General features: G+C 59.1%; 1 protein-coding gene and 1 long non-coding RNA gene across 5 annotated transcripts; both read right to left on the reverse strand.

Annotated features, from left to right (window-relative positions):
- Positions 1–10,019: 10,019 nt before the first annotated feature.
- On the reverse strand, positions 10,020–11,825 carry LOC142074318 (uncharacterized). The gene is made up of 2 exons (XR_012670582.1): positions 11,038–11,825; positions 10,020–10,410 (listed from the first exon to the last, which is right to left on the reverse strand). It is a non-coding gene; the product is annotated as an uncharacterized LOC142074318 (long non-coding RNA).
- Positions 11,826–13,882: 2,057 nt separating this feature from the next.
- Positions 13,883–17,699, reverse strand: LOC142074320 (uncharacterized). 4 transcript variants are annotated; one of them, XM_075134909.1, is made up of 9 exons: positions 17,636–17,699; positions 17,397–17,448; positions 17,163–17,321; positions 16,951–17,083; positions 16,605–16,703; positions 15,506–15,730; positions 15,121–15,267; positions 14,884–15,009; positions 13,883–14,204 (listed from the first exon to the last, which is right to left on the reverse strand). In XM_075134909.1, exons 1-9 carry the CDS (start codon positions 17,682–17,684, stop codon positions 14,028–14,030), a joined length of 1,167 nt encoding a protein of 388 aa, XP_074991010.1. In that variant the 5' UTR covers positions 17,685–17,699; the 3' UTR covers positions 13,883–14,027. The 4 variants fall into 4 exon arrangements, with proteins under 4 accessions (XP_074991010.1, XP_074991011.1, XP_074991009.1 ...); XM_075134910.1 differs by lacking the exon at positions 17,397–17,448 and having other exon boundaries at positions 17,636–17,661; XM_075134908.1 differs by lacking the exon at positions 17,636–17,699 and having other exon boundaries at positions 16,963–17,083; positions 17,397–17,563.
- Between the last annotated feature and the right edge of the window lie 56 nt (positions 17,700–17,755).

Raw genomic sequence — 17,755 nt, forward strand, 5'->3', positions numbered from 1 at the left:
CTGGCTGCTCCGATGCTGGGATAATGGGGCCAGTAGCCTGGAATTAGAGGGGAAGGAGGCCAAACAGCTGGGATCCCTTGCTAGGGAAGCGGGTATTGACAAAGCAATCGGAAAAGGGACACAGGTCCTCAGCCTCTGGAGGCAACTGCTGTCAGGCGTAAAGGAAAGGTATCCCTTCAAGGAAGATGTTATATATCGCCTAGGCAAATGGACCACTATGGAGAGAGGTATCCAGTACCTGAGAGAACTAGGCGTGCTGGAGGTGGTTTATAGTGACCTGGACGACACCCGAACACCCAAAGATCCAGATGACGTCCAGTGCACCCGACCCATGTGGCGGAAGTTGGTACGGAGCGCACCAGCATCGTATGCCAGTTCGTTGGCAGTACTGTGCTGGAAAGAGGAAGAAGCACCAACGGTGGATGAGGTGGTTAACAGACTTCGGGATTTCGAAGAAACTATCTCCTCCTCCCTTGTCTCGGCTGTAGAGAAACTGTCCCGAGAGGTCCAGCAACTCAAAGACGATAGGTCCTATTCTCCACCTGTACGGACCAGTATCTCAGCCATTAGGAGTCAGCGTTTTTCTCCTCAAGAGAGAGGATATCGAAAGTACACACCACGGGGCACCCTGTGGTTTTACCTGCGTGACCACGGAGAGGACATGAGGCAGTGGGATGGAAAACCTACCTTGACCCTAGAGGCACGTGTACGTGAGTTGCAAGGAAAAACAATCACACAAGGGGGTTCTCTCAGGAAAAATGCTGCTCCAGTTGTCAGGAAAACCCTGTCTCACGACGGTCCAGTTTCCAGTGAACAGTTCCCCAGACAGAGTAGAAGGGCTGATCTTACTTTGGACTGTAATGAAGGAATTCTTGACTCACGTTTGCAAGAAGTGAGAAGCGGATACTATGACCAGAACTAGAGGGGCCCTGCCTCCGGCCAGGTGGAGGAAAGGGACAACCGGGTTTACTGGACTGTGTGGATTCGATGGCCTGGCACATCAGAGCCACAGGAGTATAAGGCTCTCGTAGACACGGGTGCACAGTGCACCCTGATGCCATCAAGCTATAAAGGGGCAGAACCCATCTGTATTTCTGGAGCGACAGGGGGATCCCAAGAGTTAACTGTATTGGAGGCCGAAGTGAGCCTAACTGGGAACGAGTGGCAGAAGCACCCCATTGTGACTGGCCCAGAGGCTCCGTGCATCCTTGGCATAGACTACCTCAGGAGAGGGTATTTTAAGGACCCAAAAGGGTATCGGTGGGCTTTTGGTATAGTTGCCCTGGAGACGGAGGAAATTAAACAGCTGTCCACCTTGCCCGGTCTCTCAGAGGACCCTTCTGTTGTGGGGTTGTTGAGGGTTGAAGAACAACAAGTACCAATCGCTACCACAACAGTGCATCGGCGACAATACCGCACCAACCGAGATTCCCTGATCCCTATCCATGAGCTGATTCGTCGACTGGAGAGCCAAGGAGTGATCAGCAAGACTCGCTCACCCTTCAACAGTCCCATATGGCCAGTGCGAAAGTCTAATGGAGAGTGGAGACTAACAGTAGACTACCGTGGCCTGAACGAAGTCACGCCGCCACTGAGTGCTGCCGTGCCGGACATGCTAGAACTCCAATACGAACTGGAGTCAAAGGCAGCCAAGTGGTACGCCACAATTGACATTGCTAATGCCTTCTTCTCCATCCCTTTGGCAGCAGAGTGCAGGCCACAGTTTGCTTTCACTTGGAGGGGCGTCCAGTACACCTGGAACCGACTGCCCCAGGGGTGGAAACACAGCCCTACCATTTGCCATGGACTGATCCACACCACACTGGAACAGGGTGAGGCTCCAGAACACCTGCAATACATTGATGACATCATCGTGTGGGGCAACACAGCAGAAGAAGTTTTTGAGAAAGGGGAGAGAATAATTCAAATCCTTCTGAAAGCCGGTTTTGCCATAAAACAAAGTAAGGTCAAGGGACCTGCACAGGACATCCAGTTTTTAGGAATAAAATGGCAAGACAGACGTCGTCAGATCCCAATGGATGTGATCAACACAATAACAGCCATGTCCCCACCAACTAGCAAAAGGGAAACACAAGCTTTCTTAGGCGTTGTGGGTTTTTGGAGAATGCATATTCCAGATTACAGCCTGATTGTAAGCCCTCTCTATCAAGTGACCAGGAAGAAGAACGACTTCAGATGGGGCCCTGAGCAACAACAAGCCTTTGAGCAAATTAAACGGGAGATAGTTCATGCAGTAGCCCTTGGGCCAGTCCGGGCAGGACAAGATGTGAAGAATGTGCTCTACACCGCAGCCGGGGAGAATGGCCCTACCTGGAGCCTCTGGCAGAAAGCACCAGGGGAGACTCGAGGTCGACCCTTAGGGTTCTGGAGTCGGGGATACAGAGGATCCGAGGCCCGCTACACTCCAACTGAGAAGGAGATATTGGCAGCATATGAAGGGGTTCGAGCTGCTTCGGAAGTGGTTGGCACTGAAGCACAGCTCCTCCTGGCACCCCGACTGCCGGTGCTGGGCTGGATGTTCAAAGGGAGGGTCCCCTCTACACATCATGCAACCGATGCTACGTGGAGTAAGTGGGTCGCACCGATCACACAACGGGCCCGAATAGGAAACCCCAGTCGCCCAGGAATCTTGGAGGTGATCACGAACTGGCCAGAAGGCAAAGATTTTGGAATATCCCCAGAGGAGGAGGTGACACGTGCTGAAGAAGCCCCACTGTATAATAAACTACCAGAAAACGAGAAGCAATATGCCCTGTTCACTGATGGGTCCTGTCGCCTTGTGGGAAAGCATCGGAGGTGAAAAGCTGCTGTATGGAGTCCTATACGCCAGGTTGCAGAAACTGCTGAAGGAGAAGGTGAATCGAGCCAGTTTGCAGAGGTGAAAGCCATCCAGCTGGCCTTGGACATTGCTGAACGAGAAAAATGACCAGTGCTTTATCTCTATACTGACTCATGGATGGTGGCAAATGCCCTGTGGGGGTGGTTGCAGCAGTGGAAGCAGAACAACTGGCAGCGCAGAGGTAAACCCATCTGGGCTGCCACGTTGTGGCAAGATATTGTGCCCGAGTAGAGAACCTGACTGTAAAAGTACGTCATGTAGATGCTCACGTGCCCAAGAGTCGGGCCACTGAAGAACATCAAAACAACCAGCAGGTGGACCAGGCTGCTAAGATTGAAGTGGCTCAGGTGGATTTGGACTGGCAACATAAGGGTGAATTATTTATAGCTCGGTGGGCCCATGATGCCTCAGGCCATCAAGGAAGAGATGCAACATATAGATGGGCTCGTGATCGAGGGGTGGACTTAACCATGGACGCTATTGCACAGGTTATCCATGAATGTGAAACGTGCGCTGCAATCAAACAAGCCAAGCGAGTAAAGCCTCTTTGGTATGGGGGACGATGGTTGAAATACAAATATGGGGAGGCCTGGCAGATTGATTATATCACACTCCCACGAACCCGGCACGGCAAACGCTATGTGCTCACCATGGTGGAAGCAACCACCGGCTGGCTAGAAACATACCCTGTGCCCCATGCCACTGCCCGGAACACCATCCTGGGCCTTGAAAAGCAAGTCCTATGGCGACATGGCACCCCAGAAAGAATTGAGTCAGACAATGGGACTCATTTCCGAAACACCCTCATAGACACCTGGGCCAAAGAGCACGGCATTGAGTGGGTCTATCACATCCCCTACCATGCACCAGCCTCCGGGAAAATCGAACGATACAACGGGCTGCTAAAGACAACACTGAGGGCAATGGGTGGTGGGACATTCAAGCATTGGGACACACATTTAGCAAAAGCCACCTGGTTAGTCAACACTAGGGGGTCTGTTAATCGAGCTGGCCCTGCCCAATCAAGACTCTTACGTACTGTAGATGGAGATAAAGTCCCTGTCATGCACATAAGAAATATGCTGGGGAAGACAGTCTGGGTTACTCCTGCCTCTGGCAAGGGAAAACCCATCCATGGGATTGCTTTTGCTCAAGGACCTGGGTACACTTGGTGGGTGATGCGAAAGGATGGGCAAGTCCGGTGTGTACCTCAAGGGGATTTGATTTTGGGTGAAAATAGCCAATGAACTGAATTCTATGATGTCAATTGTTATATGATATTGTATATCATTATTTCTATGGTTGCTATCAATGGTGTAGCAGTGAAAATCACCCAGATTAATGAAGAATGAACTAACTCCGATGAAACCGAGCAAAGTGCAACGATGATAGAACTGGACGAGTGCAGCAGTACCGAAATGAGAACTGGCTTCAGGATGCAACAGCCCAACACCACACACCATCCTTCTGGCCCTGAAAGACTGTTATGACAGATGGAGCCCAAAGTTGTGGACTAAAAGAACTCAATGGACATTTATATATATTAATGTATATATATGTATGTATATGTATTATATGTATATATGTATGTATATGTATTATATATGTATATATATAAAAAAGATAGTGGTGATTAATTGAAAGGTATCGAAAAATGTGAGACCTAAGCATAATGTAAATGGTATGGAATAAGGGGTGGATACTGTCCTAGTTTCGGCTGGGATAGGGTTAAATTTCTTCCTAGTGCTGTGTTTTGGATTTAGTATGAGGAGAATGTTGATAACACACTGATGTTTTCAGTTGTTGCTAAGTGCCCTCCTAGTCCAAGGACAGCTCCCATGCCTACTGACTGAGCTAGGTACACAAGGTGGGAGGGAACATAATCAGGACAGCCAGCCCAGCTGGCCAATGGGGTATTCCATACCATGTGACGTCATGCTCAGTATATGAACGATAGGCGTGATCCAGGAAGTACCGATCGCTACTTGGTTATCGGTCAGCACGGGTGGTGAGCAATTGCATTGTACATCACTCATTTTGTATATTCTATCATTATTTATTATCATTATTCTCCCTTTTCTGTTCTATTAAACTGTCTTTATCTCAACCCACGAGTGTTTCTCACTCTTACCCTTCCGATTCTCTCCCCGTCCCACTGGGGGGGCGGGGGGAGTGAGTGAGCAGCTGCGTGGTATTTGGCTGCCTGCCAGGTTAAACCACGACAGGACCAAAAGCCCATCTTTTAACCCTTCCGTATGCATGTGTATCTCCCGTCAGCTGCGGACAGACTAAAACAGAACAGACCTCATCAATACCCAAATCCAACTGCAAAACCCACCTCAGTAAGGCTCGTGAACACACCTCCCTTTCCCAATCAAAAGGCCCCCTGGTCCCAAAAGTTTAGAAACCCCTTCTCTTCTCCTCAACCGTCACGGAAGGAACCCTGCTCCTTCCTGACAGCTCCTGCCCTCTATTTGCACCCCTGAACCCCCTGTGTCGCCCGCTCCCCGGGAGCTGCTCTTCCCAGCTATGCCCAGGCTTCCGCGAGCACCTCCTGTCTTCCACCTTCCCACACACTCTCACCTCTGCTACAGCCCCACAAAATAAGCAAAGTCCTGACGCTTGTCATCTACGAGGGGCTGGCCGCAAGCTGCATCCGTTCTAGGGACAACATGATACTCTGTGGGCGAACGGGAAAGGCCATGAGCCGTTCCATACGCTGAAAGGTACTGTGCCTTATATGTCCCTGCTACTTTCTTGAACAATGCTAGAACTCCGTCTACAGATGCATACAAGATGCTCTCCTCAACCCCTGCTAAATTTTTGCCTATCCACCATTGCTCCTATCCAGAGATGCTGTCAACAGCTTCTGCAATATACAGCAAGTCTGGTGGAAAAAAAAAACACAACAAGGTTCCATCTTCAATAAAGTCAGGAATTCCAAAACAATACAATGCACCTGGAATAAAATAAAAACCAAAACCATATTATTAACCAAAACCATACATCTTGCCACCTCTGAACACCCAATACAAATTAACTGACCTGGGGGGGTGGGGGGAAAAGCTGCATACAAGTGTGCTTTCTTCTACACATGCAGCTGAACCTTGACTGGTCCGGAAGCCCTTACCTTAAACAGACACCTCTGCTTCTCTAAATATCAAAACAAGACTACGCAAAGAGCTTAGGCAGCTCAAAAGCTGCAGTCAGCTGCAGGAACAGCAGACCACCACCTCCAGAGAAGCCCAGCAGCAGAATGAGCTGCCTGAGGAGAGGCTGTAGCTCATATACCCCAGGCCCCGCCCACCACCCTTCCCACAATCCCCTGGCAAAGGGGAGGAGCGAACCACCAGAAGGGATAAAGGCAGCCAGAGGAGCAGCAGGGAGTTTTCTCACCTGCCTTAAATTTACAGCATGCAAAGCACCAAACAGAGGAAGCCCCCCTTACAGCAAACGACCATGCCTGCTCTTTTACTACAACTGCATCTATTGCATCAGCAATGTGACCAGGTAGGGACTTAGACTTAATTTTTCTGGGGCATAGATAGAAAAAGGTAGATGTCCTACTAAGCTGCACGGGAAGGTAGATCATTCGATGCAATAAAAATATTGTTCTTAAAAATTACGTGCCTTGGTTTCCTCTCAAAAACCCAAAATGCTGTGGGGTTAGACTTCATTTCTAGCAACCCCACGCATGCTACCTAACTTCTGACAGAACTCTGTTCCAGATAGGACTGAACGACAAAGCAGAATTAGATCCTGTAAGACTCCCTTCTCAAAGGTATCTCTGGGTGCAAAGCAAATTATTTGATGTAAATCACCGACGATTCAGAGACCCCCAGGAGCACCCCAAGACCCCCAGGAGCACCCCATGGGCACCTAGAGACTCCCAGGAGCAAACCAAGAACCCCCAGAAGCACCCCAAGACCCCCAGGAGCATCCTGTGGGCACCCAGGAGCACCCCAAGGATACCCAGAGACACCTAGAACACCCCATGGGCACACAGAGACCCCCAGGAGTACACCTAAAACAACTAATAGCACCCCAAAGACCCTAAGACCATCCCACGGACACCCAGAGACCCCCAGAAGCATCCCAACGGCACCTAGGAACCCCCAGGAGCACCCCAAGGGCACCCATATACCCCCAGGACTCCCCAAAGACCCCCAAAGGGCACCCATATACCCCCAGGAGCATCCCAGGGGCACTCCAAGGCTACCCAGAGACACCTAGAACAACCCAGACCCCCAGGAACACCCCATGAGCAACCAGAGACACCCAGGAGCACCTCAAGACCTCCAGGAGAACCCTAAGAACACCAGGAGCAACCTGTGGGCACCCAGAGACCCCAAGGAGCACCCCCAAGGGCACCCAGAGCCATTCAGGAGATGCCAGGACTCCCCAGGAGCATGCCAAGGCTACCCAGCGACACCTACAACCACCCCCCCTGCACCTAGAACCCTCCAGGAGCATCATCTGGGTACCCAGAGAAGCCCAGGAGCACCCCAAGAACCCCCAGGAGCATCCTGTGGGCACTCAGAGACCCCCAGGAGCACCCCAAGACCCCCAGGATCATCCTATGCACACCCAGAGAGCCCCAGGAACACCCCATGGGCACCCAGAGACCCCCAGGAGCACCTCAGGGACACCCCAAGGGTACTCAGAGACACCTAGAACACCTCAAGTCCCCCAGGAGCACGCTATGGGCACCCAGAGACCCCCAGAAGCACCCCAAGACCTCCAGGAGGACCCTAAGAACACCAGGAGCATCCTGTGAGCACCCAGAGAGCCCCAGGAGCACCCCAAGACCCCAGGAGCACCCCAAACCCAGGAGTTTGCTGTCCCTTTTTTTTAAATCTTGCCCTAACCCCATCCCTTTTTTAACTTTCCTTCTACACCTACCTGTATTCCCTTTGCAGTTTTTAAAAAATAATTTCTTCTCTTTCCTGAGTGCCCTCACTTTTTAAATTTTCTTCCTCCATCTCTGTTTCAGTTTGCTGCCCCTGTTTCATTGTTTTTTGCCTTTATTTCTCTAGCAGAAAGGCCACAGGGTACAGGGCAGTGCTGGCAGGAGAGCAAACGCCGGGGCTGGCCGGACAGCTGAAACGGGCGATGGAGGCCGGGACGGGCGAGGCGGCAGCAGAGGCCTGGAGGAGCATGGCAGCCCCTGCCCAGCCAGAGCCCCTGGGCACTGCCCAGCCAGCCCCTTCCTCAGCCTCACCGGGGGCTGCCCCGGCCCCTCCCCACCTGCAGCCTTTTTAAAGCCTTAGCCCAGCCCCATCGTCACCTCATGGGTCCCACCTGGGCTGCCCCAGCCCCATCCTCATCCTCATCCTCGCCTCACGGGTCCCACCTGGGCCACCCCAGCCCCATCCTCATCCTCATCCTCGCCTCACGGGTCCCACCTGGGCTGCCCCAGCCCCATCCTCATCCTCATCCTCGCCTCACGAGTCCCACCTGGGCTGCCCCAGCCCCATCCTCATCCTCGCCTCATGGGTCCCACCTGGGCCGCCCCAGCCCCATCCTCATCCTCGCCTCACGGGTCCCACCTGGGCCACCCCAGCCCCATCCTCATCCTCATCCTCGCCTCACGGGTCCCACCTGGGCCGCCCCAGCCCCATCCTCATCCTCGCCTCACGGGTCCCACCTGGGCCACCCCAGCCCCATCCTCATCCTCATCCTCGCCTCACGGGTCCCACCTGGGCTGCCCCAGCCCCATCCTCATCCTCATCCTCGCCTCACGAGTCCCACCTGGGCTGCCCCAGCCCCATCCTCATCCTCGCCTCATGGGTCCCACCTGGGCCGCCCCAGCCCCATCCTCATCCTCGCCTCACGGGTCCCACCTGGGCCACCCCAGCCCCATCCTCATCCTCATCCTCGCCTCACGGGTCCCACCTGGGCCGCCCCAGCCCCATCCTCATCCTCGCCTCACGGGTCCCACCTGGGCTGCCCCAGCCCCAGCTGGAGCCCGTTGGGAAGAGGGGGCATGGCCCCAGCCCCACGGCACATCCCCCCTCCCCTGGACCCCACCACAGCCACCAGCTCTGCACCCCGGGGCTGCAAACAGACCCCGGGCACAGGGGAGGCAGGACAAGTCCCTTCATTAATGCACCCCAGAAATCCCGGCAGCGAGTTGGCTGCATGGCTCAGTGCCCGAAGGCAACAGGAGAGGGGGAGAAAGGGAAAAGGAAAGCAGGAGGAAGGACATAGAGAAGAGGTGCAGGACAGGGAGCCAGAAAATGGGATATTGGGAACAAGAGAGGGATGGGGAGCAGGACAAGGTGTCAAGAGAGGAGAGCGGAGAGATTGCAGGAAAAAACACGGACAGAGAGACGGAGGGATGAATAAGAGACGGGGAGCAGGAGGGAGAGGTGGAAGGGACCAGCAGGACAAGATAAAGACAAGACAAGGGACGGGGGAAAATTCTAAAGTGATACGGGAAAAGAAACATAGGAAAGAAATAAAAAATAGAAACAGGGAGCCGGATAGAGGTAGACGTAGAAAGAAAATTTCTAAAAGCAACAGGGTACAAGAAACATCGGCAAGAACTAAGGACAGGGAGATAGAAAGAGGGAGATGTAGAAAGAAAGTGTAAAAAGTGACAGGGAACAGGACAGAGAGGGAAGAATTAAGAATTATAGACAGGGAGATGGATAAAGGGAGACATAGAAATAAAATTTGAAAAGCGACAGGATACAAGAATCGTAGACAAGAATTAAAAAATAGGTACAGGGAGCTGCATAGAGGGAGACACAGGAAGAAAATCTGAAAGCAATGGTGTGCGAGAAACACCAGTAAGAAATTAAAATTAGGTCAGGGAGCCAGAGAGAGGGAAAGGTAGCAAGAAAATTTAAAAGGCAACTGGGTTCCAGAAACACACGCAAGAATTAAAAAGACAGGGATGGGGAGGTAGAAAGTAAGTTTCAAAAGCGATGGGCTACAAGAAACACAGGCAAGAATTAAAAAATAGGGACAGGGAGCCTGATATAAGGAAACTTGGTGGGTTCACCTTGGCCAGCTGCCAGGCGCCCACCAAGCCGCTCTATCTCCCCCTCCTCCACAAGACGGGGGAGAGAAAATACAACAAAAAAGCTTGTGGGTCGAGATGAGGACAAAGCGATCACTCACCAAGTACTGTCACAGGCAAAACAGACTCAACTTGTGGAAATTAATTTATTGTCAATCAAAATCAGAGTAGGATAATGAGAAATAAGAACAAATCTAAAAAACACCTTCCCCCCCCACTTCTTCTTTCCTAAGGTCATCTTCACTCCTGACTTCACCTCTTCCTCCTCCCGAGCAGCGCAGGGGGACAGGGAGCGGGGGTTGCAGCCAGTTCATCGCACGTCATCTCTGCCACTCCTTCCTCCTCACCGTCTTTTTCTGCTCCAGCGTGGAGCCCCTTCCCACGGGCCACAGGTCCTGCCGGGAGCCTGCTCCAGCACGGGCTTCCCACGGGATCACAGCCTCCTTCAGGAATCCACCTGCTCCGGCGTGGGGTCCTCCACGGGCTGCAGATGGATATCTGCTCCACCGTTAACCTCCACGGGCTGCGGACAGAGCGACAGACAAGAATAACAGTAACGAGAAAGAAAGAGAAGGACAGAGACCGTGAGAAGCACATGGGGTTGGAGAAGGAAAGAGAGGTATTAGGAGCCCTGCAGAGAGACACAGGACGAAAAAAAAAGGGCAGGGAGCAGCACAAAGGGTCAGAGAGAGCAAGAGATGAACCGGAAGGAGGACGGGGACAGTGAGATACCAAATGGAAAAAAACAGCGACACAGAGTGAGGCAAAGGGATAAAGAGAGAAAGAGACGGAAGGGGGGAGAGAGATAGGAAGGCAGAGACACGGCGTGGCACATACAGGCGCAGAGAGGAAAAGAACGCCAGGGAACAGGCCAGAGAAATTGTGGGGAACAAAAGAGACGGATGCAGATCAGGACAAAGAGATGGAAAAGGAAAAAACAGCGATGGGCTGCAGGACAGAGGCAGAGAATGAAAAAAAAAAAGACGGTGCAGGACACAAGAATAGAGAGGAGAGGTACAGGGGAGCAAAACAAAAAATCACAGCAGCGTGGGAAAGAGAGGGGCCAGGGGAGGGGCAGGGAGGGGTGGGGAGGGGCAGGGGAGGGGCAGGGAGGTGCCAGGACGCACAGGAGGGGAGGCCTGGGACTCACCCTCACCGCAGCTCTTGCTCTCAGTGCTGCTGGGAGACTTTTAACAGCTCAGACGCTTCCTTCTCCTTCTCTCCTCCACTCCTCTGCTGGAGCTCCGGTCACCCCGCTGTCCTCCGCCTAAGAGAATACGTGGGCGTCGCACAGCTCTGAGGAGACGAGGCTTCCCAGACCAGGAGCCTCGCTCGCTCCTGCGCTATGCGGCCGCACCGCGCTGTTGGTGACGCGCACAGACCCTGCGGTCCGTGCTGGCGGCCTGGCCCGCTGCGGCCTACGGCGAGGGACCCCTCCTCACCCGGAGACGCAGGCGCTCTCCCGCCTGCAGCGGGAGGCAGCTGACGGATGGCCTTTGATGTCGTCGTCTTTACCTTCCTCGGGCCCCTCCAGCCTCAGCCGTGGCAGCCCCTGTCCACGGCCGGTTGGCCCTTGTGGCCCCCACACCACGAGGCCGGGCAGAGACAACCAGGGAAGCCTGAGGCGGGGGCAGCCCATGGCACCCCCGGGGGAGGAACAGACAACCGCGGCCTCTGGGAGAGGGAAGGAAGCAGCAGCGACCGTGGTCACCGGAGCTCGCCCCCGGCCGGGGCCCCCCCTTCTACGGGGGCTTCTGGAGGCGCATCGCGGGCCAGCTTCCCCGCGGGGCTGGGGGTGACGCGGGGCTACCGGGCTCCAGCAGACCGGCAGCCTGCCGCAGCGGTCTGAAGCTCCCCGTCCCGCCACCCGCGGGCGGCCAGCGGGCAGGAGACACCCCCGCACCCGCCGAGGGGGCTCGCTGGCCTCACCGCGGGCCTCGGCCCCCACCCGCGCCGCCCCGCTGCTGCCGGGCACCGCGCATGCGCCGCCCGCCGACGGCGCAGCGGAGGGGCCAGCGCCGGCGCGCGAAGGCCGGCGCGGCAGCACCGCGCTTCGGCCGCCAGGGGGCGGCAGCAGCGGCGCGTGCCCGGGGGCGGCACCGGCGCCGCAGCTCCGCGCTTGGCGCGCGAGCGCCCGCCGGCAGCGGCGGGTCCGGAGCGGGAGGCGGCGGCGAGCGCGGAGCCCCGCGGGGCGGCAGCGCCGGTGCCGGCGGCGCGGAGCGGGGGGGCACCGCCCCGGGGGCCCGGCGGGGCGGCAGCGCCGGTGCCGGCGGCGCGGAGCGGGGGGGCACCGTCCCGGGGGCCCCGCAGGGTCGCAGCGCCGGTGCCGGCGGCGCGGAGCGGGGAACGTGTCTCAAAGCGTGGGAAATAAAAGCGGCGCGCCCCGGCGAGCGAAGGCTCGTGCCGGGCGCCCGGGCAGCCGCCGCGTTCCGTGGCGGAGGAACCCAGCGTCTGCTTCAAAAACACAAACGCTTCTCCCTTGAAAGCGGAACCGTACCCGGCGCTGGTTTCGTGTTTCTTGAGGCCGTGGTTTTAGGAACGCTTTTAATTGCATTTTTCTGCCGGACTTAATCAGGCGCAGTTCCCTCCCCCAGCTTTTGCCAAGGCACGGCGTGTTGCTAATCGCCGTTGACAGACTTGCGGTGTCACCGGTAACTCGTTCACGGCAAAAGCCCAATTAGTATTTTTCCAGATTGTAACGAAAACGTGATCTGTTTCCTTGCCCAAGGGAAACGGAGATGATTTGAAATTAAGGAAGAACTTTAAATGTAAATTGGGATTCAGCTCTGTATTCTGGCTGTAGTAATCATCTGAATATATTTTAATTATACTTTTAATGACTCTGTACTCTATAATGAGTCTCCTCATTGCAATCCTTATTCGCGTTATCGACATTCAGAAGTACCTCAATCGTAGGAATGCAGCAGGTATTCAGCTGGCCTGTCCCTTATTTCTCACTAAACCAGTGGGGAGGGAGGGTGCATTTTCTGTGACAGCGCAGGAATTTCACAAGTCGATTCACTCCGGAGACGCGAGCGGCGCTTACGGGCGGAGGTGTCTGAGGTCACGTGCGGCCGTCCCAGAACGCAGAAGCTTCGGGCCCATCAACCCGGGTGCTGCTGCAGGCGCCGTTGTGGCGATTCGGAGGTCGCGTATCCTCGGGCTCCCTCTTTACAACGCAATCGCGCGTACGCTTCCCGATTAAAATTCCTCAAGTTTGCGGAATTTGGCCAAGGCCAGGAAATCCGGGCTGGCTTTTTGGCAAAGGGCAGAGGGGAGGAGGATGACCTCGGGGTGCTCCTCCGCCAGGCGGGTGCAGAGATCCAGGAACTGCAGGGGGGAGAGGGGTCACGGGGGACGGAGACCCCGAGGTGGCACGGGGACATTTGGGGGGGATGGAGACTCTCGGGGGGGGACAGAAACAACCAAGGGGGGGACAGAGGTGATGGAGTAGGAACAGGGACACTAAGCGGGGACAGAGACCCCGAGGTGGCAAGGGGACACCAAGGGGAGACACAGAAGTGATGGAGGGGGGACAGAGAGAACCAGGGGGGACAGGGAGGAGATGGAGGGGGGATGGAGACACCCAGGGGACACACAGAGATGATGGAGGGGGGACAGAGACAACCAGGGGGACAGGGAGGAGATGGAGGGGGGATGGAGACCCCTCCACAGGGCTTTCCCCGGCACCCAGAGTCGTGTGTCTCTGCCTGGCCCCGCTTCCCCGGACAAGGGGGCTTTGGGGGCTGCCCCCCCGCTGTGGTGTATTCCCAGAGGTGCCAGTTGCAGGGGGGTGTCCGTCCCCCCCCGGTGCTGAGTCTGTCCATCTGTCCACCTGCCCCGGTCCGCCCCCCAGCCCCCGTGTCACCCCCCTGGCCGGGGGGCAGCAGGCACCCCGTCCCCCCAAGACGGGCACAACCCCCAAGCCAGCCCTGAGACCACTGGGGGAGGGGGGGAAGCGGGACGCCCGGGGGGGAGCATCCAAAGGAGACAGATGGGGGCAAAGGCAGACCCTTTATTGGAGTCATGCTGAGGGGGAAGACCCCCAGCAGGTGAGCCCCCTTGGATGGGGCAGGGGGGTTACAGGGTCTGGGGGGGAGTCCTGGGAGGGGGGTCCCAGGGAGCCGCCCGTGGAGGGGTTCAGCTGCGCTCTTCCAGGCTGAGGCGGTCGAAGAGGTACTCGCCGAGGCCGCTGGGAGCCCCCCCCGGCCCCTCGGCACCCCCGGCCAGGCGCCGCAGGTTGGTGATGTGGTCCCCCAGCGCCTTGATGGCCTTCACCTGCTCGTCCAGGTAGTGCGACTCGAGGAAATCGCAGAGCTGCGGGGAGAGGGGCATCAGCCAGGGCCGGGGGAGCTCCGCAGGGAACAGATAGAGGGCTGGGGGAGGCCTTGGGGGGGCAGGGACCCCTGGGGACAGCTGGAGATCCCAAGGGAGGTACAGGGATGAGGCCAGCGACCCTGGAGGGGCAGGGGGACTGGGACAAGGACCCTGGAGGGGCAGGGGCACTGGGACAAGGACCCTCGAGCACTGGGACAAGGACCCTGGAGGGGCAGGGGCACTGGGACAAGGACCCTCGAGCACTGGGACAAGGACCCTGGAGGGGCAGGGGCACTGGGACAAGGACCCTCGAGCCCTGGGACAAGGACCCTGGAGGGGCAGGGGCACTGGGACAAGGACCCTCGAGCCCTGGGACAAGGACCCTGGAGGGGCAGGGGCACTGGGACAAGGACCCTCGAGCCCTGGGACAAGGACCCTGGAGGGGCAGGGGCACTGGGACAAGGACCCTCGAGCCCTGGGACAAGGACCCTGGAGGGGCAGGGGCACTGGGACAAGGACCCTCGAGCCCTGGGACAAGGACCCTGGAGGGGCAGGGGCACTGGGACAAGGACCCTCGAGCGCAGGGGCAGACCCCAAGGGACGGCCGTGGGAAAACGAACAGGCCCCCCCAGCAGCGCCTCAAGAGGCAGACCCCGCGGGGGGGCGGAGGGCGACTCACGTGGGGGTCCCCCTTCTCGGCGGCCAGGCGGTGCAGGTCCAGCAGCGCCTGGTTCACCGACTTCTCCAGCTGCAGCGCCGCCTCCAGCGCCTCCAGCGCCGAGCCCCAAGCGTCGCGCTCCGGCTTCTGGGGAGGGGGACAGGGACGGTCACATCCCCCGTGCAGCCCAGGCACCCCAACGCAGCCCGGGCAGCCCAAGACAGCCGTGCCCCCCCCCACGCAGCCCGAGCCCCCCACCTTGACGTCGTGCAGCAGCACGCGGCCACCGCGGCGCGTCTGGAAGCGCAGCAGCCCCTCGGCGTGTTCCCGCTCCTCGTGCGACTGCTTCAGCAGGAACCGTCCTAGGCGGGGCAGCGCCACGTCGTCCCGCTCGAAGTAGAAGGCCTGCGGGACGGGAGGTCAGGGCGGGCACCCCCAGGGAGCCCCCCGACCCACCCTCCACCTCCCCAGCTCCCGCAGGGACCCCCCACAAGCCCCCCGACCCCTCCCTGCCACCCCCCCATATCTTGCCCTCACAGGCGGCACCGCTCCCTGGCGGCACCTGGTCCCTGGGCACCAGCGCAGGGGAGGACGGCCCCGGGGGGGGTCCCTCGGCCCCGGGGGGGGACCCCCGGGACCCTACCATGGAGAGGTAGACGTAGGAGGCGTGGAGCTCCATGTTGGCCATGCGGTTGACGGCGGCCTCGCAGTCGCGGTGGTAGTTCTGGCGGATCTGGGAGTCCATGGCGGACGGAGGCAGCGGCGGACAGACGGATGGATGGACGGACGGACAGATGGACGGACGGACGGACGGCGGGGCGGGAGCGGGCCGGTTCCGTTCAAGCACTGTTGAAGCGAGAACGCGGCTCTGCCCGCACAAAGCGCGGCGGGAGGTTTATATCCCCCCGCCGGTGGGCGGGGAAAGGGGACCCAAAGGGGACCGGGCATCCGGGCCTGCGCCCTCCCCCCCCGAGGGCCCAGCCACGGGGCCCCCGCCCGCCCCACCCCCCGCCAGGGACCCAGGCACCCACCCCCGCGCTGGGGAAGGGACCCCGGCCCCCGGTTCCCCCCTCCCCCCCGGAAGGTCCCCGGCGCCCGGGCGGGGCGGGGCGGCCTTGGCCCTTGTCCCTGTTTGTCACACGCTCTGAGTCAGCGTGACTGGGCAGGAGGGCTCCGGCCCCGCGCGTCCCCCCCCGGGCAGAGGTGAGGGGTGCCCCGGGGGGGGCGGCTCAAGGGTACCCCCAGCTCCCTCCCAGGGTGGGGGGCACGAGGAGCCTGGCCCGGCTTGGGGGGCCCTGGGCTGGGGGAGCAGACCTGGGGGAGGGGGGGGTCAGTCCTGGTGCTGACCTGGTTGGCGAGGCTGCGCTTGCTCGTTAATTGGAGTTTAATGAACGGGGGTTATGGTGGGGGGCGGAGGGGGCAAAGGAGCTGATTCAGCCGCAGGGTCCATAAAAGAGGAACGTGGCCCCGCAGAGCTGCTGACTCGGGGTTTCCGCTGCTCCAGAAACAGGGGGGGCTCCGGAGGGCTAGTGGGGGGGCTGGGGGGGCCGGTAGCCCCCACACCACAGGAACCAGCTCCTCCCTTCAGCCTTTACTTCTCAGGGCTCCCCGCGGCATGGGGGTCCTCCCGGCTGCGGGGGGCTGTAGCTGAGGATGGAGCGCTGCGAGGAGGGGGGGGGAGTCAGTGGGGGGGGGGCACCCCCACACACACCCCCCCACCACGGGGCTAACCCCGCGCTCACCCAGCCCCCCTGGCGCTGGATCCAGGCGGAGAGGCGCCGCTGCAGGAAGGATATGGCCCAATCGAGGATGGTCCGGAGGGGGTCGTTGTCCCGCAGCGCCTGCGGAGACCCCCACGTCCGGGTGTCGGACTCCCCCTCCAGCACCCAGCGCTGCCCAGAGAACCCAGGGACACCCCCCACCCAGCAGGGCTGGGCGTCATCCCCCCCAGACCCAGGTTTCCAAGCCCCCCGACCCCAAATACCCCACTGCCCCTGGGGGGGACCCCCTCACCCTACTCTCCCCAGAGACCCCGGGGTCTGGGTGCCCCTCCCAGGGACCCAGGCATCTGGGCCCCCCCAGGCCCACCTGCCAGGCCACCTGGTAGGTGAAGTAGAAGAAGACGACGACCCGGCCCCAGTTGATGCCGTCCTTGAAGAGCTCCTCGGAGACGTCAGCCAGGGCGGGCAGGGTGGCGTGGCCGGCCAGGGCCCCCACCAGGCTGGGGGCAAGGGGGCAGCGGTGAGGCTGGGGGCAGGGGGCGTTTGGGGGGCGGCTGTGGGGCACCCCAGGGGTCTCACCTCTCCATCTCGGGGTCCCGGCTCAGGCGGTCCCAGACACGGAGGGCGGCCGCCCGCAGCGGGGCCACATCGGTCTCTTCCACCGCCTCGCCCCCCAGCTCCTCAGGGGGTACCTGCTGGGGCAGCCTCCTGTCCCGCTCCAGCAGGCAGAGGACAAACCTGGGGGGCAGTAGCAAGGGGGGGGTTAGCGGGGTGAGGGCACAGCCCCTGGGGCAGGGGAACCCCTTGACTCACCCCCGGAGCAGGGCCCCCCCGATCCGCAGGATGCAGGAGATGCTCTCGGCGCCTGGAGGGACACAGGAGAGAACGGGGAGCGGCCACCACCCTCGCCCAGCCCCACAGATGCCCCCCGCCCCTCCCGGAGCCCCCAGAAGGGACCCAGGCATCCACTATCCCCCCCCCAGCCACATGGCTAAAGTGAAAGTGAAAGTGGTGCTGCCCGCACCCCCCTCCTGCTCCCCCCCGCCTCATACCTGCCCCCCATGGGGTCTCCAGGAGCCCCCCACCCTCCTGCCGCTCCATCCCGCACCCCTGGACCCACGGGGCTCCCGGACACCTGGGTCCCCCCTGCCGTGGGTGGGGCGAGGCAGGGT

The sequence above is a fragment of the Calonectris borealis genome, chromosome 34 (genome assembly GCF_964195595.1).
Source record: "Calonectris borealis chromosome 34, bCalBor7.hap1.2, whole genome shotgun sequence".
NCBI classification, from domain to species: Eukaryota; Metazoa; Chordata; class Aves; order Procellariiformes; family Procellariidae; genus Calonectris; species Calonectris borealis.

What these genes read in the sequence shown, in the direction of transcription:
- LOC142074320 (XM_075134907.1), bottom strand. Translation starts at nt 17,548, where the DNA reads ATGCCTGGGTCCCTTCTGGGGGCTCCGGGAGGGGCGGGGGGCATCTGT. An exon ending in TCCAGCGCCAGGGGGGCTGG is followed by an intron (nt 15,731 to 16,604) that starts GTGAGCGCGGGG and finishes TTGTGCGGGCAG; the next exon opens with AGCCGCGTTCTCGCTTCAAC. An exon ending in CCTACGTCTACCTCTCCATG is followed by an intron (nt 15,268 to 15,505) that starts GTAGGGTCCCGG and finishes CCCGTCCCGCAG; the next exon opens with GCCTTCTACTTCGAGCGGGA.